At 40.9% G+C, this 24,283-nt stretch overlaps 1 protein-coding gene across 4 annotated transcripts in view; it reads right to left on the minus strand.

Moving 5' to 3' along the window:
* The window catches only part of EML6 (EMAP like 6), a 253,213-nt gene that overhangs the window by 41,284 nt on the left and 187,646 nt on the right, over positions 1 to 24,283 (minus strand). For all 4 annotated transcript variants that reach the window (XR_006888845.1, XM_046663360.1, XM_046663358.1 and 1 more), the window contains exons 23-28: positions 23,811 to 23,963; positions 23,512 to 23,643; positions 16,566 to 16,654; positions 12,654 to 12,830; positions 5,422 to 5,623; positions 5,196 to 5,322 (exon numbers count right to left, since the gene is read on the minus strand). Coding sequence is in view for 3 of the 4 variants with exons in the window: in XM_046663360.1 (XP_046519316.1) it covers positions 5,196 to 5,322; positions 5,422 to 5,623; positions 12,654 to 12,830; positions 16,566 to 16,654; positions 23,512 to 23,643; positions 23,811 to 23,963 (880 nt within the window). In the remaining variant the exon portion in view is untranslated. The remainder of the gene's footprint in view (positions 1 to 5,195; positions 5,323 to 5,421; positions 5,624 to 12,653; positions 12,831 to 16,565; positions 16,655 to 23,511; positions 23,644 to 23,810; positions 23,964 to 24,283) is intronic.

The raw sequence follows: 24,283 nt of genomic DNA on the forward strand, positions 1-24,283 counted from the left end.
CCAGAGTATCTCTAAGAGTCTGGGAGGAGGTCACGGGAGGGTGGGAGGATATAAATTCTCCCATGAGAATGACAAAAGAATTTCCTGTGCCTGGCAGAATCCTTACTCCACAGAGGCATCGTCTACATCCCAGGAGGAATTTGGAATACTTGCGAGGCTGGTTCTCTAAGAGAATATTGTGTCATCTCCTACTTTATATTTCACTCCCATATGTGTATATTTTGTCATAACAGCAAACAAAACCTTTTCATCCTTTGACTGTTGGCGTCTTCAAACGTTCATATCACTGTCCAGTGGTACAAAACATGCACATGGCAAGGTCAGGAACCCTTGACTGTCCTGTCCAGCTGAGGATGGAATGGGCATGGACCAGTGACCACTGCATATTGTGTCTTTAAAACAACTATCCTGGGGTCGGCCCGGTGGCATAGAGGTTAAGTTTGCATGCTCTGCTTTGGTGGCCTGGGGTTCACCGGTTCGGATCCTGGGTGTGGACCTAGCACTGTTTATCAAGCCACACTGTGGCAGGCACCCCACATATAAAGTAGAGGAAGATGGGCAAAGATGTTAGCTTAGGGCCAATCTTCCTCAAAAAAAATAAATAAATAAAATAAGAGAAAAAATAAAACAACTATCCTCATTCTGTCCTGTCTCCTCCACTGTCTATTTGGCATGTTATGGTAGTTAACATTATGGTTAGCCAGAGGACTCTGAGGAACTTTATCCAGACCTGGATGAGAAGACTTCACAACTCCCCAAGATCCTGGATGTGTGGTTGGATGCAGTATATGACAAGAAAAGGGTGGAGTGTAGTAGTCATTTGCTGTTTCAGTCCTTCCAGAAAGCAATCACTCTAATTTTGATAACAGCCCTGGATTTTTACTTCTGGTGGAGCTAATTACACTGCTGGTCTATGGGTGGCATGTGACTTCTTACTTAAGAATTGTCAAAGGTTTACATTTTCCAGGACATGGTGATTGGTTCCAGGGTGGTCATGTGACCCACCAGAGTAAACAGCACATATAAGACATTTGTGGGGACTTGTGAATCAGAGGCAGTTCTTTCCAGCTGGTTTTGAACAGCAAAGACTGTAAGCTCAAGGTACTACAGTCATTTTTCTACTTGAAGAAATGCAATAGCTCAGAGGAAGCAGCACTGAGATATGGAGAGAGAACAGAGTCCTGCCAGGAAGATCTGAGTTTCCATAACAAGTGACACCTGAAGTCACCCTATCCCTGGATTTTCAGGTGTGTGAGCCAGTGGGTTCCTTTCGCTTAGGCCAGTTTGGGTTGGGTGATCCCCTTGAAACTAAAAGCCTTACCTTATAAATAATTAAACAACGATATATAAACAAGGTGTGATCTTGATAATATATTGAAAGAAACTTCATAATCTTATAGGCAACACTAGTAATTTGGTACTGAGCAAACTTTAGGAATTTTGTCCTCTGATGAGTTTGGGAGAAGAACCGTTTTTACCCAAGTCAGAATACAGGATTTTGGTACCATCCATTGTGCTGTGATGATGATAGGCATTTTGTATGGTAAATTGCTCTAAAAATCTATGCTTCCTCCTCCTGTTTTCCTTCTTTCAAAAGGAACTTCCTGACATTTTAAATATTTATTAAATAATAAATTTAAGTTTGCAGATGGACAAAACTGCTCTTACATTATGAGAAAACAGGGCAAAGTAGGAGACAAGGTCAAAAGTTGAGAGCAAGGGGTGTGTCAGGTTGGAGTTGGGAACTTGAGAGACAGGGGAGGTCTGGAAAGGCTGTCTAGACCAAAATGAGGTGGAGTCAGCTGGGGGCGAGGGAGAGCTGTGGGGCAGCTCTGAGTGCCTAGATGAGGTCTGAAAGCATGGATTCCCAAAGTCAGAGAAGACTTCAAGACTTTCCTCAGCCATATGCCACACAAGGCAGTGGAGCAGCAGGATTACCCAAGGGCTCACCCATGGTTGGGGATTGGCTAGACCAGCGTGGGAGGTCAAGGAGGCCAAGGCGTCCCAGCTCTCTAGAGCAAAGTTGAAGTGAGTAACCAGGAGACTCAATTGACACCTGCAAAGGACTACAGGTTGGTAGGTGTCACCTATTCTTTTGAGAACAATTACAAATTTCTCTGAGCTTTGCCACTTCTCAAAAGATTGGAACTGAAGATCATATGACTTCTGGAGAGTAAGAACTCACAAGGTGTTAGAAATTGTACAAAGAAGCACAATCCAAAGCCTCACAGCTATTTTAAAATCAAATACCTGTCTAATTAGAAACAATCTATGACTGTCTTAAATTTTAGGAATTAGGAATACAGTCGCTTAAAATTGATTGATGCATAATATGCAGCTGCCTTCAGGGCATTGTTCTCAGTGGGACAGATGCCGCACTCACGCTGTAGTTTCTAAGCTGGAAGGAGATTTAAAGCGGAAGCAGAACTTCCTGAAACACTGGTGAGAGGCAAAATAGGTCTTTGCACTGAGTGGGTGTTCCAAGCTCAGATCTCTTGCGGCCCTCGAGTATCTGTCTCCCCTTAGCCTTACTGGTGCATGTCACCGCACAGGTGTTTAGTAAAGGCACCCAGGTGAGGCCGGTATTTGCAGGTATACACAGGAGGGAACAATGAAGGGAAGGTCAAGGAAAGACCCTGCCTCTCCAATCGGCAGGCCTTGAAGTAGTCAAAGGGAGCAAGTGTCAGGGTTGACAGCCCTGAATATTCCCAGGGAGAACCTGGGTGCTGCCTGGCCCCATGCTCCTGACGTCCGAGGCTCCCAGCATTTCTCTGTCTTTCTCTCTCTCTGCCTGGGACGCTGGGAGTCCATGGAGCTCATTTCGTACCCCAAGTGAGGACTCAGGTGAGCTGTCTGCCTGACTTATTGTTAGGAGTCCCCCGCCCCAAGGGCTCAGTCCTGCCCCACCTTTCCTCTCTCATCCTGCTTTCCCACAAATTTTCCGAATGTCCCACCCTGCCTGGCACCCTTTTCTCTCTTCTGCAGTTCAGAAGCTGCCTACAGTCCTATTTCTGAGGTTCGAGCTCCCCTAAAATTATTGACAAGGACTAGTGGAGACCACTTGTTCTCACTCTAATTAAGACTTGCCCTCATGAAGGCTGCTGAGACACCGTTAACTGCTCCTTCTCTGCCCCTTCCTGGTGTGGTCCTGCTTTGCTCCCAGCATGCTGTGCAGCCGGCATCCTGCTCTCTAGTTACAGCCCCCTCAGGGAACTGATGCTGTCAAGGCTTTTTAAGTTATCAAAGACGTTGCTATCTATGGAAAAGGCTTGATTATTCCTCTGGACCCTATATTTATGCTAAAATTGTTTTCTTCACTACAACTTTTCTTCACTACACCCTGGTGTGAATTATTTTTTAAAGTGCCAGTAAACTACTGAAATGCCTACTTCTATATCCCATAATGCTATGAAGTATTTTTTTTTCTTTTGTAGACATATTTTTTAAAAAGTCAATGATATGTATGCTAATGTATGACAAGTTCCCAATCTGGGGTGAAGAAGAAAATGAGGGAGCTTCAAAATTCTGGATTTCTAGACTGAAAATTCCTCTTAGGGTCCTCTCTACCTTCACCTCTCCCAACTCTTCCTAAATTGAGCAGGTATGAGATTTTTATAGACCTGTCCAAAGAGACACCAAGACCAAGAGAGGTTCGGATGAGCTTCAGTTTAGGCTGGAAACCAGCTGTAGAATTTGGAATTAGGAATTTGGTTAGATTTCTACATCTTAGTGGCCAGTCTAAATCTCAGCATGATGAAACATGGGGTTGTAGAAATCAGCAAGACACAACCTTGGAATAATGGCCAAGTCAATTCATTTCATAATGTTATGTGAAATTGGAAAGGTTGGGTAATTCTTTTTCAAAAGTATGTTTAATTTAGGCCAAATGTTTTTCAGAGTGGATAATTTAAGTGGTAGGCCTTTTCATGCACTTATGTGCATATGGTTCTTTTTTTTGATTCTTAGAATTAGGTCCTGCAAAATTATTTCCTCTTTGTGGCCACTAAAAAACCAAGTCGCAAGCAAAATAAACTATAATTTATAGACTATAGCAGAAAAATCTCTATAATTTTTTAGTAATCAAAAGAGAACTCTAAACCTTCATAGTAACATCTAACAAAGATGCCAGGAAAGATTTAGGGTTTTTCACATCAGATTCAATCTTCTTGCCCATAGTACACCTACCATTTATCATGCTTATATTAATATCTGCCACTGAACTGAAGCAGGAGGGGGAAATTACATTTTATTTCTTTGTGTTTAAATTCCCACCTAATAGTAAAAGGAGATAGATCAGATTTATTAAGTAGTTATTATTAGGCAGAAAGCCATGCTGAATGCAAAAAACAACTTGAATCTCATTAATTATACATCATGGGACCAGGGTACTTGTGAACACTGAACCCATGTCAATGTGAAGAGCTCACAGAGAATTCTTAAACATCTTTGAGATCCATGAAATTCCCTTTAGATTCTCTGTTATTCAATATTTATCCTCCCTAGTATGAATATGGTACATTAAGTAACTGTAGTAATTATAGTTGTTTTTTCTAGAAGTGTGGAAGTGCCTGACAATTTCTCTTATCAATACTTAACAATAGCACATCAAAAAGGCCTAAAATAATACTAGAAACCCTCCTTCTACACAAAGGATCCAAGTCAAAAACATCAAATAGATTAGGCCTGGAATCGCCCAAAACACTTGAACAAATTTGGGCAGGTGAAGACAGTAAGAAAAGGCACACCAAGTGATAGAGTGTAATACGGAGACTCCGATTAGAATAGAAGATTATTTTTCACAACCCACAAATATTCCTCCATGACCTTAGAAGCCTGCCCTTCCACCTGTCTCTCTAGTCAGCACACTCTTAGGTCAGCCATCACATTCAGGACAGCTTTTGGGCTACCCTGACATGCTCTCAGGGCAAGGGGTAGACTAGTCCAACCAAATCTCATGTCTATTCAAGTCATATTCCATAAACAATTTCTGCAAAGCATAACCCTCCCTTTGCCACATAATGAGGGCTGTGGACAATTTTCCCCAGCTTAGGCCTGTGTACGGATTATGACTCTGTGCACATACATAGAAAACTAGCTCAAGTAGCAACTTTGAGGGCAAAGCAAATGCACTCTGGTTTAAACGAGTCTCTTGTCGTCAGGTGTAATAAATGCAAACAAACCTGGCAACACCATACCTTTCTTCCATCGAAACTTCTTTCATCTGCTGGTGTGGTTTGGTGCCTTCCATTTCCCTGATGCTCACAGCATAGATCTTGGTGGTGTAATCAATGGCCTTTTCTCTAGCAACATCACTGTCATAGCCTCAAACAACAGAAAGAGATGGGGAGCGGAGTTGGTTTGCTGTGGCACAGGAGGGGATGTGAAGGAAGGTGCAGTTAGTGAGTAGCAATTGGGGCTCACCTCCATCCTCTTCCACGTCGGTGTCCGACTCCTCACTGTCCACCAACTTACTCTCCTGGGTCCCCACAAACTCCCTTGTCCAGATCATCAAGGCTGTGTCAGCGCCGCCAACCGTGAGCAGCACAGAGTCATTGTGCAGCCATCTCACATTGGTGACATGTGCACTGTGCCCTACATACTTCTTGAATCTTGCGTGCTGGCCCTGTAAAGCCAGAAATTGGCAATTACCCCATCTGGAGTCTCATTATTTCTGTCTCTGGACTATTTCATACATGCTATTCTCTAGGGTGGCTTCTACTGGATACAAATGAAACAGTTCATGTAAGTGGCAATTGCCCTACATTTCTCTAGAATGCAAGCTCCATGAGGGCAGGAACTAGGTCTCCTTTTTCCCTAAAGCATTACCTGGCTCATCATAGGTTCTCAATAAATAGTTCGGAAGGAAATGAAAAAACTTTTAGACTACAGAACCTATTTCTGGGAGCCTAAGGAAGTATAAAAAGCTTGTTTCTGTTTCTCTCAAATATCAGATGTGCATTCTCCACAGGTCTCTAATGTAAACTCCTGATTGTGGGCTGACTGACATTTGAGATCAGAGGTCTCTACCCAGTCATCCTCCACAGTGGCTTCTGTTCCACAGCCCAGGTTATGACAGAAGAACAAGGAACTTCCTATAATCCTGGGGCCTCAAGTAAGATTTAAAACTTACATGACAGTTTCTGCCACAGACACTGGAAACAACTTCTAATGCTAGAAACACTCAAATAATTGATTTAAAAATGAAGTAAGCACCTTCTCAACAAACATGACCAAATAAATTGAACCCAATTTATTAGTAATTACCGAAAGCTCTTGAGAGTGGTATGCTCAGGGCACACCATGTTTATCCCCAGGTGGCGAAGGATGAGGGTGGAACGTGAGTTAGCTGCTTACTCCAGGGCAGTCCTGACAAGTGGTGGGAAGCCGAAGCTGGCACCAGAAACCAGCTTCCATTTTTGGCTCATGAGCCACAGCCTGGCAAAAACAGCTCCAGTGGAAGTCATTTAAAGAGGGAGAGTTTTTCCATCCTCTCAGCGACTCCCAGGGAATACCTTATGCAATGTGAGAAGTCGCATGCACTTTCTGAGGTCGTGAGAGGGCCAGTGGTGTCCCAGATAAAAACTTTATTTAATAATTGACAAGAGGCTTCCAGAGAATTTTGGACTGGCCTGTTGGGGAACCTGAAACCAGCACAGACACATGGCAGGAGACAGGTGCAGGAGAGTCCGTGACTTTGAAATACTCTTGGTCAAGATTGCTCTGTATTCGGCTGACCCCTACCTGACAGAAGAGCTGAACTGCCCACTCCTCAGCAGAGCACCGAGTCTAGAAAGATTAGGGAAGCAAACAGGCAGGTAGCATTTCCAAGCAGTCCTGCAGAGCCAATAGGTGGAGCAAAATAAGGACCTCCAAGGAAAACCACTGTGTGAGCATGTGAGATCCAGAAGGCATGGAAACAAAGAGACAGTCATAGTGGCTACAGCCACGTGTCTTCCTGCTGGAAGCAGGAACCTGCCCACTTTATCTACTACAAATGCAAGCTGGTTTCTTGAGAGGAGGAGAAAATAAAAGAGCTGAGAAATGCCTCTCTACATTCCTACTTATATGAGGGAACACAGGGTCTCTAGACAGGAGAATTCAAAAAGAAAGCTTCAGGGAAAAAAGTATTCTAAGGTGATCAGAATTGGGTTGCAGAGGGAAAGAAAGCGACACAGAGAAGAAAGAGAAAAGAGGAAAAAATTCTGATTCACTGGAGCTATTTAACAAAGCTGAGATTCTTCCAGTAGAGGGTGAGTCAAGATTCTCAGAATAGGAAACAAGATCACTGCTCCATTGAACAATAAAGGGAATTTAAAGTTACCAGAAGGTTCCAGGAAATCACCTTCCTCCCCCAGGAGGAAGAGGCTGGCAGGGATGTTTGGTGGCTCCCTTGGAGCCTATGGAAGGAGCCTCCTAAAGACCTGGCACAGCTGGTCAGATGAGCTGTCTTTCTGGGACATCATGCCAAATGACACATTTCTACAACACCCATCAGGACTTGCTACAACAACTTTCCTCTTTCATTGAGTCATGGAAGAATAGAGAATCTGGAATATATCTCTAGAATGCTGGTTGTTAACTGCTTTCAGTGAGAAATTCCTGAGAACCTGACGAAAGTTATGTACCTCACATTCACAACATTTCACATACAGTATCTCTCTCTGTAAAATTTTACTTACAAGGTTCCTCTTTGAAGAACCAATCTCTAGAGCCTTTGATGTTCTGAGAAGGAAGCTTAAGAACTTGAGGGTGGGTTTTAAAAATGTAAATGACATGGTGGTATTTTAACCTCTGATATAGTGGAAGGGTACAGCTTTGGAAAGGAAGGGAGGCTCTGGGAAGCAATCAGCCAGCTAAATAGATGGAGTCAAAGGACAGAGTTGGGTTTCTGGTACACGGTTTAAAGTACTGGAAAAACAGGGGCCGGCCCAGTGGTGTAGTGCTTGTTTGCACTCTCTGCTTCAGTGGCCCGGGGTTCACCAGTTCAGATCCCTGGTGCAGACCTAGTACTGCTTATCAAGCCATGCTGTGGTGGCATCCCACATAAAACAGAGGAAGATGGGCACAGATGTTAGCTCAAAGACAATCTTCCTCAAGCAAAAAGAGGAAGATTGGCAACAGATATTAGTTCAGGGACAATCTTCCTCACACACACACACACAAATAATTTTTTTAAAAAGTACTGGGAAAATGGGTGAGCTCTGGCAAAGGAGAGTCTATCTCATGGAGACTAGAAACAATTGATTATCAGGGGACTAATGACCTCATCAAGAAGATTTTAAACTGTAAAACTGAATATACAAGGACACGTTTGTCAAGGAAAGAAAAACGCCTGGAAGAGAGGCCTTGTAACTCACAGGAAAGGAGAACAGGAAAACGGTCAAGAAGACGACACTATATTAGAGTCTAACGAACAGATTTGAAATTTTGACAGAGAGAGCTGTGTGGTGATACTAAGACCTCATAAATATCACCATGACTTGATGACATGGAACTCAATGCTAGAATACTGCAATGGGATGGTGTCTCAGCTGGCAGGGCTGCCCTAACAAAATACCACATGCTGAGTGGCTTAAACAACAGGAATTTATTTCTCACAGTTCTGGAGTCTGGGGTTATGACCAAAGTGCCAGTCAATTTAGTTCCTGGTGAGGGCTTTCATCCTGGCTTATAAACACCTTACATGAGCACATAGAAAGTGTTCATGTGGCCTTTCCTCAGAGTGTGTGTGTGTGTGTGTTTGTGTGTGTGGACAGGAAGTGAGCTCTTTGGTGTCTCTTCTTATAAGGACACTAAATGTATCGAACCAAGGCCCCACCCTTATGATCTCATTTATCTTTATTTCCATCAATGCCCTCTCTACATTAACAGTCACATTGGAATTTAGGGCTTCAACATATGAATTTTGGTGGGGGACACAAACATTCGGTCCAGAACAGATGGTGAACTTTGTCCAACAGACCCAGAGCATTGGAGAAGTGTGACTATACAGCTGGAAATATTCATCAGCCTGGGTCCATGTATTTGGGAGGAAGAGCGTGCCAGAAAATTCAAATTGAAAAAACGGTGAAAGAGAAATGATACTATCAAAGTAGTTTATATTGGCCAGTGGTTTTCAAATGCTTTTAAATTCTGACACCATTTCTTCAATCAAATCTTACACAGTAGAAACCCAAGAATAAAAAGATAATCCAATTTAAAATAGTGGGCAAAAGATTTGTACAAACACTTCACAAATGGCCAATAAGCAAATAAAAAAGTGCTCAGCATCATTACTGATCAGGAAAACATAATTACAAACACAATGAGATCATACTACTCCCTAGGACAGCTAAATTTTACAAGTCTGACAACACTGAATGTCGGCAACTGGAACTCTCTTACATTTTTGGTGAGAATGTAAAATGATACAACCACTGTGGAAAAAGGTCTGGCAGTTTCATAAAAAGCTAAACATAGATTTTCTCCTATGACCCAGAAATTTCACTCCTACATATTTACTTAAGAGAAAGAAAACTTATGTCCACAAAGATTTGTCCAAAAATGGTCATAGCAGCTTTATTATAACCAAACACTGGAAAATCATGTGTCCATTGATAACCATGTGGATAAACAAATTCTATTATATCCATACAATGGAATTCCACTCAGCTTTAAAAAGGAACAGACTATTCTTACACACAACAATTTGGAGAAATCTCAGAAACATCTGAGTGAAAGAAGCGAAACACAAAACAGGACCTACTTGATCATCCCATATGAAGTTCTGGAACAGGTAGAACTAATCTATGGTTAAAACCATTGTAACAGTTTTTTCATCTGAGAGTGGAGTGGGAGTGGAGTTTGACCTGGAAGTTAGCATGAGGAAACTTCCTGAGGTGATGATAATATTCTACATCTTGATAGGTGTTTGGATTATATAGGTGTATGTGCTTGCCAAAGCTCACCAAAAGGAACCCTACAATTTGTGCCTTTCAACTGTATATAAATTTTACTTAAAAAGTACCACAAACAAATGGTGAACTCTAGGTAATGATATATGCATGTTGAAACATTTAGGGGTAAGTATCCTGATGGCTACAACTAACTTTCAATTATAGAATCCAGGTGGTAGGTTTCTAGGAGTTCACTTTATCATTCTTTCGTCTTATTTGTATGCTTGAAAAATTTTCATAAGAAAATGTTGGAAAAAATCTTACACAGAAGCCCAATGTATAAAATACAAAACACAGAGTGACTCTGGCTGAAGCAGAGACAGGGCCCCACAGCCCCTTTACTTGGCCCCTCCCTTGTTTCCTGGGGTTGTCCATGAGGAACCTCCCTGGAGCTCTGGGAGTCTGAGGAACACAGCCTGAAATTGGTGCTATAGACAGTACACCTGGTCAGGCTGGGATGTGGATGACGAATTTCCAAGACCAAAAATAAATCTAGAGCAGGAGCATGATGCAATAGTATTATGGAGATTTCAGCGATCTGAATATCTGCCAAAACCTTAGTCTACTGATACAAGGGTATCGCTAGTTTTTTGACTTGTCCTGCGAGCAATCTCATTTCCAAACATGTAGAAGTAGCACAGAAAACTGCTACATAGAACTGAATTCTGAGCAAATAGGGAGGGCTGGTAAGTGACAGGGACATGATGGATCTTTGGGAGAAGGCCACAAGGTGGCTTTGAAATTTGAGATATATAATGAAGGGAATGTGGACACAATCAGAAGTGAATCTTAGAAAAGGCTACCAAAAATTATTACCTGAACAGACAATAACAAATGAAGAAGGAAAGAGGAAGACATCTAAAGAAACCAAAGTGGCTGCAGAGGCAACCGGGATGCTCAGGTTTTAAATGTACAAATGACAGAAGGAAGAATGAAAAACCAAGGATGAACACAAAAGTCTTGCACAGACAACTTTAATATAGTTTCTGGAATGCTAAAGTCAAAAACTAAGACAACTGAAAAATATTTTAAAGCTATATATCATAAAGTTACATAAACATTACAAAGATACTAAAGATATATAAAGGTAGATTTTAAAGATATATTTTAAAGATATATTAAAGCAGATTTACTTTTCCATTAAAGAGAATGCTCTTCAAACCAGAAAGGCCAAAATAGAGTTCAAATACTTGAGTACAGGTGCCTTCAAATGTCACCACAGAAATAAGGTCAGTAATCGCCGAGGAGTTTAGAAACCAGGAAAGGCGGCATCAGACATAAAAAGGTCCCTGTATCTAAAAGGGAAAACAAGTACACTCTAGCAAATATTTATCCATGAGTTGATGCAATGCCTGGAAAATATCTAGGGTGAATTATTACACAGAAGATCGATAAGCACTTGGAAAGAGTTACCAGGCAGCAACAGGGGTCTACTGTACTAACCCCGTATCTTTTATTGACGGGTTTATCAGAAGGAGAGATTAGGGGTACCAGAGACACAATCAATCTGGTTTTTAGCAAGATATTTGCCAAGTCTTTAATGATGTCTTGTTGGATTAGAGACAGAAGGGTGAGCATAGTCAGATAGATTTAAATGTCTGTTACTGATTGAAGAACTGTAACTAAGTGTGTGCTTTAATAAATAAAATGTCAAGTTGAACGGGGGCTCCTGGTGGTGGTGTTTGGTTGTTTTAGCCTGTCTTTTTTTTCTTTCTATAATTAGAACTGACACTTGTGAAATCAGAGGATGATGTGATGCTGGAAGGGAAAGCAAATACTTTGAAAAGATATTTTAAAAATGTTGACAGGTTGGAACAATGAGATGAAATAAACAAGATGAATCTTATTTGCTACAAATATAAGTTCTGTACACAGATTTTAGAAAATCAATTTTACAAGCACAAGATGGGGGATAACCTGAACATCTTGGGAACGGTATCTATGATTCAATTGTGTAGTGTTGCAGCCAAAAGAGTTGATGCTTTAGTTCAGTTTAACACAAACAGAAAAGCAGAACAAGAAGGTAGGAGCCCCACTATACCAAGAGCTGGTCAGATGACATCTGAAGCACTGAATTCAGTTTTAGATGAGATAGTTTAGAATGGAATTGATAAAGTAGAGTGTGCTTACAGGGAGGGGGCAGCTGGAAACCATGTCTTATGGGAACTAGCTGAAGGAACTGGAGATGTTTAGTCTGGAGAAAACGAAACTTCAGGGAGTCAATCACAATCTTCCTATATATGAAGACTGTGAGAGGATTGGAGTTATTCAGCTATAATTCAGAAGGCAGAACTTTGGCTAAAGAGAAAAAAATTTCAGCTCAATATAGAGCAAAACATTTTAACAATTTGAGCTATTTAAAAATGAATTGGGCTGCTTTGTGAGGTAGTGAGATCTCCATCTCTGGAAGTATGCTAGCACATGTTAGAAAGGCACGGGTCCAAGACGTAAAGAAAATTCATACTTTGCAATTTGTGAGATGTTGGATTTGATGACCACTGAAGGCCTTTCGAGGAGGAATTCTATGCCACGGGAATCTGACTCACATTAGTAAACATAATGTAATGAAGGTTTTTACATAGCATAAATAACAATGATACTGTAGATAACATTATTGATTGCTTATGCCTTTGATATTTAGAAATCCACTTAGATACAACAGATAGATTTTGGGTTATTAATGAGACTGAGCAAGTACAGGATAAACATGAACATTACCTTGACAGGATATGAAAAAAGCTTAACGAAACCAAAATCATCTCCAGTGGCTAAGAGGGAACAGTCTTTGGTAAGACTGGCAGCATTTACATCAGTCACATCGCTATGTGCTGGCCAGATTCCCTCACAGGTGGGCCCCAGGACACAGGTCCACGTGTCCCACTCTATCTTCTCAATCTTAAAAAGAAGGAAAGAAAATTAATATATTTTTGCACAGCCTAGAGATCTTTTTGTCTTACTTAAAAGAAACAATTGAGGCTGAGTGGTTCTTCATGATGACTTTGCCAACATCAGGCATTGGTGTTGTGCGCTCAGGTGCACAAGTTCTAAGTTACATTTTTCAAGTGGTATATGCATTGTCTTCATAAAGCAACACTGCAGACAAATAGCCATGTATTTTTCTCTAGATAAAATGAACATTTTGGAGTTGTAGAAATCTGACAATAATACAAGTTCTCACTTCTTACCTAGATATTTATCATTGTAAAAACCATAAGCTAGATCACGATTTCTGAACCTCAGCACTATTGACATTTCTGGCTGCATAATTCTTTGTTGTCAGAGGCTGTCCTGTGCATGGTACTATGTTCAGCAGCATCCCTGTCCTCCATCCACCAGTTGCCAGTAGCATCGCCTCCCCAAGTTGTCCCCAGATATTGCCAAATGTCCCTGAGGGAGAAGGAAAAATTGCTCCCAAATGAAACCACTGAGCTAGACTGATCAATAGGGCTGGTCATTTAGCAAACATTTTAAGAAGTTACAAGATATAACTTTTCTTTTTAAGGACTGCTTCTTTGGAGGAAAGAGTAACAAGATCCTGCAGCTAGCTTAATATCCTTTATGCTCCCTAGAGACTATCTCAAAAATCTGAAGAGCTGTTCATATTGTGTAGCCATGAAGATACATATTATCCTTTAAAACATATTATCCTTTAAAATTCCTGGACAGAAGATTTTCAATTTGTATAGGTCAAATCCTGATAAAATCGAGGCTTTTCTCTCCTTTTTATTAATAAAACAATAATAAACAAAAACAAGAACTCGGTGTATTAGACTGTCCTGGGGGATTTGATCTCATTTACTTTCATTCAAGATCTGCTAGTACATCTTAGCATGACAGTTTCTTGAGATAAGCATTTTACAGCACTATTTAAGAGGGTGTAAAAAAATCATGAGAGAACTGTAGCTAAAATTAAAGGCCAGACGGCTCCGTTTGGATGTGGAAACTGCTTTGCATATTGTTAATGCACCTCGCCTCCATTTCTGTTTTCTGCTTGCTGTCACTGCTTAGAAGAGAAAGGACAAGATAAAGATGCAGCCAGGATTTTGGTTTTAGTCACTCAAATTTCTTTTCATTTAATGTTCTCTCTTTCTTCTGGACACATGCAGAACTGGAACCAAAAAGCTGCAGCTGGCCCTGGTGACCCGGGCTGCCTCAGGCAGGACCACAGACTGAGGTGACAGGAGGCAGTTCCCCAGCAATTCCCTCAGATTTCTGAGGTACAGGTGGAGTCTCTCTAACTCCTTATGACCTTCACAGGAAGACAAGCAGGGAACTACCCCTGCTGGTTCTACAAGCAGGCTTTCTGGCCACTGACTGCCTTCTAGGTTCCAGATTCCACTTCTGAGACCCTCCTTGTCCATCCCCACTACCAGCTCCCTGCGAGGCCCCTTTCCTGGCCTCCTTATTGGGGCAGGAAAGAGGAGTAAGCTGGTGTTGCTCACCTTCAGTCACCCCAACAGAATACCCTTGGCCAGGTCTGGACGCTGTGCTCTTTAGAGGAAGCAAAGGTCTAACTAGTTGGAAGCTACAGAAACTGCATTTAAAATGGAGCAGTAAGAATGACCCCTGTAATCCACACAACCCAAACGGGGTAAACATACTTGCTAAAAACCCAAGAACTTAGATGGAAGGAAAGCCCTCAAGGGGTCTCTTCCATAGCACATTCCTCAGGCAGAGATGTCATTATCATCATCATTTTTCAGAGGAGGCAACTGGAGCCCACAGAGAGGTTAGTCCCTTCCATCATAGCTGGCTGAGGAGGTGGAGGGGAGGTGGAGCCCCAGAGAGTCAGCCTCCTAATACAGAGCAGCTTTAACTGCACCACGCTGCATCAGATGGGTTTAAGTGGACATTTTAATATTTGTCATACTTAACAATTTTCTAGACAAGCTTTGATTACTTTCACTATGGCTGTTTCTTAAAAAAATTTTTTTTTCTTCTTGAAAAGGAGATTTTCAAAATCCTTCATACTCTATTGAAGGGCCTGATAATACTGGTGATTAAAACAATGAGCTACCTTTTCGGTGCTCTCAGTAGTGGCAGTACCAGGGAGGCCAGGACCAGGAGACATCAGCTGGAGGGAGCCCCCAGCCAAGAGCACCAGAGACGAGCCTCTGGATAACAAATGTGCACCGCAGAGTGACAGATTAACTCTGCAGAGCCAGAGCCTGGCATTGCGGGAAGACTTATAACACGAATTTCCCTCTTACATGTATTCTTCTAAGTAATAATTGCTCATCTGTCCCAAGCTGGTCGCATCCCCCTCCATCATTTGGTTGAACTGTACTTTATTTTAGTATGCTTACTTTGGGGCACTAGAACAGGATGGGAAAATACAGGTGAAGTGACATAAAATGATACTTAAATACACAAGAGAAATGCAAGAGGCTGCGTGGTCTAGGCAGTGAGTGACCCATGGACCCCTCTAGACTGGGACCACAGTTCCATGGGCCTCTTACTCTCCTGGATCCTTTATTTCCTTATCTGTAAAATGAGACTGACAACTACTATGCAAGACTGTTGTGAGGATTAAAACACAGGTATGTGACGTGCCCGGCACCTTCAACAGATGTTCAGTGAATGATTGACATATTAAGATATCCCTTACTCAAGGCTATAAACGTTTTTCTGTTTAAAAAAGTTAAAAAGAGGACTGATCAGAGATAAATAAAGTGGAATTGAGGAGCGAGATCAATTGATCAGTAAACAGTTTCCATTAATAAAATGCCATCATCTAAAACAACTCATGAGTCTTAAGCACTATGCATATACTTCCTCTAGAAACAATGAAAACGTTATGACTGTGCACATGTGCAAATATCTCTGGGAGCACTTTACAACCCTGGGCAAACTGAAGCTAGAGGGAGGCAGGTGCTTGGCCCTCAGCGGCATACTCTCACCCACTTTTCCTCAAAGGAAGTAATATTTCTTTTTCATCAAAGGTTACATAGCAAACAAATGAGTCAGATTGTCTCCCGGGACTAAGGGGACATTCTTAGTGCTCAATCAGACAATGACCTTTTCGCCATCAGGGTCATTTCACGAAAGAACTATACCACTGAACTTGCAGGAAGGCCGTAGATGATAAATTCAAAAATTTTGAATCTATCTAGGCTTTGATTTCAGCAATGAAAAAATTACGTATGTGGCTAAGGACATGAGGAAAACACAAAAATAGAAACAGTTTGATACATTAGGATGGTCAGGTTGGGAATAGTTTGTTTTGAAAAATAATTTGTCTTGTTGCAGAAGATGCTGTTTATTATTACAAATAGTAAACATTGAGAAAGTATGTTTCAAAACTTATGTTCATAAAAAGCTTTGCATAAAACACATCATGTCCAATGGAAAAGTAATATAGAGGATCCAAATTGTTAGCTTAAGCATTGTCTTTGGGCAGAGAAAAATTAAGCAGAATCCCAACTGCATATTGTTACATCAGTGATATAGTAAATCCGTACGTTTTCAGAAAGTAGACCAGATTAAGCAATTAGATTTGAGAAAGGATCAAGGTTAGAGGTACTCTAAATGTAACCCACACGAGTGCATAGGAATTGATAGGTTTTATTAAAACGCATATATTAAATCTTTACGAAATATTTTTTAAAAAGCTTTGTGTATGATTGTTACCTCCGAGGGTCTTATTATATGCCGTTTGCCTCTTGGAGCTTCAAAAAAGAGTTGTTCTTTGGCACCCGAATTTACTTGTAATAATTTTCCTGTTATGACAGAATGGAGTAGAGAGACAATTAAACTCTGCATTTATCTTTTTATTATAAAGTGATAAGCATGATCGCAAATATTTTGATTTATTTTAATCAAAGTCTCATAAATTGTGTAAATATATATTGAACTATCCAGAAGTGCATGTAAAGGCAGTTACACAGCATGGTATAAAGCCCAAAGCAATGATTTTTTCAATAAAATCTGACCTTGAACATTTTTAAAAAATAGAAGAATCAAGCTTGTTACGTTTTACTCTGTTGCACTGAAAATAGCTATTTTTCCAAAGCCCGGCACAATCTATTTTTTGCTCTTTTTCCCTGTTGCCTTCTGGCACAGAGATGTAGTAAAAGCAAATTGCTTTGGCAAGAATTATGGCATTGGAAGTGAGAACCTTGTTGCAAGTATTTGTATTTATTCAGGTCTAATTCTAAATTTGCCCTTTAAAGTTTAGAAACAGCTCATTTCCCTTCCCCCATCTTACTTGAAATTTTGTAAAGAAATCCAAGACTTTCCTAAAAACAAAATGTTGAGCAAAAACAGTCTTTGTCTGATGTAAAATTATAGTCTTGGATTCATTTTGATAAATGTTGAAAAGATTAGATTTCCTAATCCTTCTCCTACCACATCAGTAATCCTTTATGACTTGAAATTTAAATGACTCAAAATATATACTTCCCAGTATTTTTTTCAGCATTTTTTAACTATGGAAAATTGCAAACACATATGGAAACAAGAATACTATAAAGAACACTTATGTACCCAATGCCTAGCTTCAACAGTCATTGGCACATGGTCAACACTGTTTCATGAATCTCCACTCATTCCCTCATCCAAGATTATTTTGAAGCAAATCTCAGACACCCTAATATTTCATCTGTAAATAATTCAGTGTGTATATACATAATAACATTTCTTCCTCCTCTCTTTTTTTTCCCCATAACTATGTACACCTAGTAGTCTTGAAATGTCCTTCTTGGAAAAATAATACCAAAATAAGAAATTTATGGTTTGTATCATGTTCTTTAACATTTAGGTGGGCACCCCAGGTCTGAAATCTGGCGTGTCTAACCTTCAGGAGTCACAGGTCTATTTCTAAGTAGCCTATTAGAAAAAAGATTCTCTCATTTCTTAACTGATAATCTTAATCATTTCTAATTTGTTGAGTTATAACATGGTGATGAGGGGGTTTTGCCTCAGCTGTGAGGAGCAAGTGGATTTGAAAATGTTTTCTCTGAAATGGGCCCCTTTTCCTGACTTTATGGTTGATAATACACTAATGAGAAAAGAAAAAACTGAGTTAAACTACCTTTGGTTATTTAACGTCATAAGAAAATGAGTGATCAATATATTTCCAATGAACCAACTATATTTGCAAAACATATTTTTAGGATTCTCAAGAGTGTCTGCAAATGACAAAGGATCTGCAAAAAGGATTAAAGGGGTCAATGAAAACATTCTCTGAATGTGGCTAATTTTAGAGGATTCTGACCCATGAGATCCTAGAGAAATCAAAGGATTGCAATTCTCAGATAATTCCAACAACTTACTTTACACCATAGTTTCAAAGATCATACTTTATTTAAAAAAAAACACCCCAAAACTATTAAAATATCTAAGTGAGGTACTTTATGATCGCAAAAATATGAGAAAATCTAACCACAATAAACACGCACCAGAAGTGCTGTGCAGCCCTGTGGACACCTGTAGGTACATACACCCATGCCCCTTCGCTGAAAACTGTCCTCACCAAGGGCTGGGCCCCTGCAGTTATGTTTGTGCTCTGAAGGTGGGTCCTGACCCAGGAGGGGCTAGGTTGGAGCCTGGGCTGGGCAAGCAAATTCTCTCTTCTGGGAAACTGGAATCTGGGAGGCTCAATCAGGGGGTGCCCAGCTGGGAGTAGATGTGGACTTTGAGACTGAGGGTGGTATTTTGGGGGCAATGGAGACTTGGCCATGTGCAAATAAATTAGGGAAAGCTTGCTTGTGCAGAGAGAGGGGCCAAAAGCAGACACCAGGCCCAGGAAAGCCGTGGACACTGAGACGAGCCACCTCCGAGCGGGAGACGAGGGGAGAGGAAGGGCTGCTTGGTTTCTAGGCATTTTCCAGTTCTTTCCTAAAGCCAGTTCCTTGGGAGATGTTGCTTCCTGCTCTTAGATTCTATGAGATATCCCTGCATCTTTTTAATAAACTCATCCTTTATTATTATTTTTAAATTTAAGCTGGTTTGAGTGGGTTTCTGTTCTTTGCAACCAAGGATGTGAAGAAATTTTTAAAAACCCAACTATCCTGTGTTAGGGAGGTGGAATTGTGAGTGTGTTTTTTCCACCAAATTTTCTTTACTGCTGTTATTACACTGTCTTCTTTTTAAGCACAGGGGAAATATTTAGGTCACCATTCCCTTTTTTCTTCTGGCTGCTGCTCTGTAATATATAACCACTGAACCATTCTGAGGGCAGGGGCAGAAGCAAAAAGTAAAAAGTGTGCATAATCCCTGTATAATTTGCCCCTGAATAACAGTAACCCTACACTTTCAGAATCTTCACATTTTTATTCACCAGAAATGTCTACTCACACAGAATAAGAGAATTGAAAGAGACGGATGTCCTCATTACTAAACAGGTATAATAAATCACACATCTTGCAGGTGCACAGAGCTTTATAACCCACAAAATCGTCCCAGTTGCTGTATAATTTATAAGTTAGAACAATTCCAATATTGGTACCAAATTTACCAAACAGAAAATGGGAATGAAACGTCCTCTCATGGCTAAAACTGTTAATTGGTAAAAGATCTTAAAGTCTTGACATTGCTGGAAATGAACAATAGCAGCTAGAAAATATCCTTCCATGTTCTATCTCTCTCCATGTATTTTCTTTCTTTCTCAAGCATTCTGTACAGGAGCTTTCATTCAGGGGTAGCTGATGTTCCTGCAAAAGCCCAATGATGCACTTTTTGGTTTTCCTAGGACTTGTGGTTGCCATGGACACAAAAGGCTGCAGCGGCTAGAGGCTGCACCACTCCCCACCCGTGACGAACCAGCTGGCTCTGGCAGATGCATTCACTATTTTCGACAAGATAATGCGTTCACTATTTCTGACAGGATCAAAGGAATGAAATCCACCCTTGCTCCTAAATTCTGCTCTCTATCCTTGCCAGACCCTTGAAGCCCTGCTGTGAAAAGCTAGGCTGGTCTTGAGTTAGCATGGCACATTCTTGAGGGCAGGGAACTGGGTTATCAGAAGCACAAGAATATCAATATGACACATGTCTCATGGCAACGAAATTGGAGTTAAACCAGGAAGATTCATGGGCACATGTGCTCTTATTCTCATGGTATAATTCTTCCCTGAAAATCAAAGTATTCTATTCTCTCAGTCCATGGAAACCATTTGGTCTGACCCTCTCATCTGACTGAAGGGGCCACACAGAATGAGAGGTAAGGTGGCTTTTCAAAGACGTTGGCCTCCTTACTCCCAGTGCCTTTTCCATCACCCTTAGCTCTGGTTGGACCACAGAGGCTGGCTTTGCCCAGAATTGTGGAATTGGTGATGTTTGCCTCTTTCCGCACAAAGTAATGCCTCCACATTGAGGGCCTTTATATAGACATTCACCCAGGCCCCTCCATGGGGCAACCCACTGATCCTGGCCAAGATCTTGTTCTTTCCATCTTGGACATACTCCTCTTTATATCCCTAGCTTCCAACACAGGGCCTACACATTTGCAGAATAAAAAAATAATAACAATCCTCTCAAAATGCAAATTAAACTAAAATAAGATACCATCTCACATCCATTTTGATAGCTACTATCAAAAAAAAAAACCCCACCAGAAAATAACAAGTGCTGGTGAGGACATGGAGAAGTCGGAACCCTGGTGCACTCTTGGTGGGAATGTAAAATGGTGCAGCTTCTGTGGAAGACAGTATGGCGGTTCCTCAGAAAATTAAAAATGGAATTATCATTTGATCCAGCAATCCCACTTCTGGGTATATACCCAAAAGAACTGTACAACCATGTTCATAGCAGCATTATTCACAATAGCTAAAATGTGGAAGCAACCCAAGTACTCATCAAAGGACGAATGCATAAACAAAATGTGGTATATACATATAATAGAACATTATTCAACCTTAAAAAAAAGGAAATTCTGTCACATGCTACAACATGGGTGAACCTTGAGGACATTATGTTAAGTGAAATAATCCATTTACAAAAAGACAGATACTATTGATTCCACTTATATGAAGTAACTAGAGTAGTCAAATTCACAGAGGCATAAAGAAGAATGATGGGTGTCAGGGGCTGGGGGAGGGGGGAAGGGGAATTATTATTTAACGGTATAGAGTTTCAGTTTTACACAGGAGAAAAGAGTTCTAGAGATGGATGGTGGTGATGGTCGCACAACAATGTGAATGTACTTAATATCACCGACCTGTACACTTAAAGCTGGTTAAGATGGTAAATTTTGTTATGTATATTTCACCACAATTAAAAATAATTTTAGGGGCCGGCCTCATGGTCGAGTGGTTAAGTTCGTGTGCTAGGCTTTGGGGGCCGGGGTTTTGCCAATTCGGATCCTGGGCGCGGACATGGCACCGTTCATCAGGCCATGCTGAGGCGGCGTCCCACATGCCACAACCAGAGGCGCTCACAACTAGAATATACAACTGTGTACTGGGGGGCTTTGGGGAGACGAGGAAGGAAAAAAAGAAAAAAAAGGAGACTGGCAACAGATGTTAGCTCAGGTGCCAAGCTTTAAAATAATAATAATAATAATAATAATAATACTTTTAAAGAAATCCTCCCAACAAAAACTTACTCTTCGTATGTCCCACTTTCTCTTAGCTCTTTACCCCCTAATATGTAAGTAATAATTGGGTTTAACGCCTCAATGGTCATCGTACTGGTGGGATTTCACATGTTGTTTCAGGTATTGTGTGTCAGTGTGTGCGCGCGTGCGTGTGATTCTAAATAAAACTTACTGTGCTCTATTCTATGTATACATGAGGCTGGCCCTGATTGTTCTAAATCTTTCTCCCAAAAAGGCATATCCAGTGATGTTAGCCAAGAATAAATAGGGGGAAATCACTGCTTTCTTTTTTTTTTTAAACAATAAAGCAGAGAATTCAAAGGGGGTTGAGAAGCAGCTGCTTCCATCGACCCCCTCAGCCTCACAGGTTCCTAGATGAGTCTCAGGCAGCTGGTGTCCTGCCCGATCACAAATGCCAGTCCAAGCCCTCAGCACCGTGTCTGGCATAGCCCGCACGGGAAAGTGAGAGGGACTCATGTGATCCCCCTTTGCCCTTGATGGGACTTGCACCTCCTACAATAAATGGCAAGCTTTCTTCCCATATATTGCACTATATAATACACAGGCAGGTTATAAAGCTTAAATAAAGTCCAAATTCCAGGGCAGCAGGTGGAGTTACAACTAAATGCCTGTCTGGAAGAAGGATCAGTCTATAGCCACTACTTCAAGAAATACTTGAAATAAAATATTCTGGCATCTCTGAAATAACCTCTTTTTGGTTGAGGCCCTCATCACCTCTTTCTCGTAGTTCATTTTAGTTGCTTTCTAACTCCAGGTTCACTCCCCCTCCCCCAGTAGACAAGGTAGGGAATGCCCCCCCCCTAAATCTCTCAGAGTTACCTAATGTCTGCAGGATAAAGTTCAGGGTTAAAGCTCTTAGCTTGATGTAAACGTTCCTTACGTTCTGTCTCCATCTGCCTCTCTGCATTCCCCACTCCTGGAGATGTCAGCCACTCAGCATCATTCACTATTTCTTAAGTCCCCCTGTTCTTCCCACCTCCACATCTTAGCACACCATCTTCCTTTTATCTGGAATGCTCTCTTAGACTTCGCCATCTGGTGAATTTCTGCTTATCTTTCAAGATCATCTTAAAGGTCACTCTTCTGAAGCTCCACAGATTCCCCTGGGAGCTCTGTCCTCAGAGCACATCACTGACCTTGGTGCTTTTCTACCACAGGGGACTAAAACTTCTTTGAAAGCTGGGACCCTGCCCACTCCTAAACACCTGCCCCAAACGGTAACATCAGCAACGTCTCTGGGATAGGGACCCACCCTATAAGCACTGATGCTCTACCCTGGGTGCCTAATGCTGACTTGGCTCATTCTGAACCCCTCTCACCACTTCCCCTGTGACTCACCATTTCTTACGGCCCAGTTTCTACTCTTGTATTATTCAGGTACAAGAATGTCTCCCTCACTAAATTAACTCTGGATCCTCTACATTTTCTGGCTTAAGACTTTGCATATGGTAGAAGCTAGATTTGTTAAATAAATAAATAGACATATCCCTATGGTGTTTGCGGGTATGACTTGAAGGAGGTTGGGGTAGGTTGGGAGTTTTGGAGAGCAGAGAAACTTTAGGAGAGCTGAATGTAGCTTCTCTCTCTGCTGAAGGATGAAAATTGCTTGAGACTCCTTGGGCAGCTCTCCAGGAAGTGAAGCATTGGTAAGAGAAGAGAAAGTAGGAGGAGACATAAGGCAAGGACACAGCACACCAAACCCAAAGGTGAGGTGGTAGCTTGCTATGGTAACAGAAGGCATCATATTCTTCAATGGTCTTGAAATTCAATGGCTTGAATTAATAATAATTACAGTAATAATAACAATAACAATAATAATAATTTTAAAAGGTGGAAAAAATACTTAAAATGTTAACAGCAGCTGCCTCTGGGTTGTAAAATTACAGCCATTTATACTGTTGTGAGTTCCCCCATCTTTCTCTGAAACTCAATTGCCATCCTCTCTGGAAACAATATAGGAATGGACGTTGACTTTATTTAAAATGAAAATGATATTTTAAAAGCCACAACATACTTTACCTCTAGAGTCCCAGTCAATATGTGTGATATAACTTGAAGCACCTTTACAGATGCCAACCCTTTTGCTTGTAAGCACGTTGTAAATATCCACAAAGTTATCATGGGATGCCACAGCAAGGTATTTTCCTGTATCTATAAAGAAAAATGTGCAGTTAACACCAAAACATTTTATAGGGGAATTTACTACCAGGAACTTGGCGTTTTAAAATGGGGACAAGATCAAGGAAATATTTTAAACAGTCCCCTCTTGTAACTTTTTGTCCCAATACATTTTTTAAAGTTTTTACTGTCATTTTCACCTTTTGAAAATTTAATATCAGAGATCATTTCTTTTCTGTGATGGAAGGAGACCATGTCTTCAACAGTGTCAGCATTTACAACCAGGAAACTCCCATCATTCAGGCCAACTGCTAAGGCTTTCCCATCAGGGGAGAAGGCACAGCATCTTCCACCTACAGAAGAATCCACAAAGAACACTGTTATTATTCATGACTTTACTATCAAACAAACCAAATGAAAAGATGGAGAAATTTGCATATGTGCTTTATGCCTGGACATGTGACTGTGTCTTTAATAATACTCATGAGAAGAACTAAAATTTCATAATTTAAAATGTCTCTTCCCTCCACACCCAAGGACGATGATCATAATGTTAAAAATACATTTTTAATCTCTTTGAGTTTCATCCATTTATTTCCTAGTATCTGAATACCTGGGATTTTCAAATGATTAACATAACCAGTATCTTTGCTCCCAAGAGAAGAAGTGATAC

This window comes from Equus quagga, chromosome 5, assembly GCF_021613505.1.
Source record: "Equus quagga isolate Etosha38 chromosome 5, UCLA_HA_Equagga_1.0, whole genome shotgun sequence".
NCBI classification, from domain to species: domain Eukaryota; kingdom Metazoa; phylum Chordata; class Mammalia; order Perissodactyla; family Equidae; genus Equus; species Equus quagga.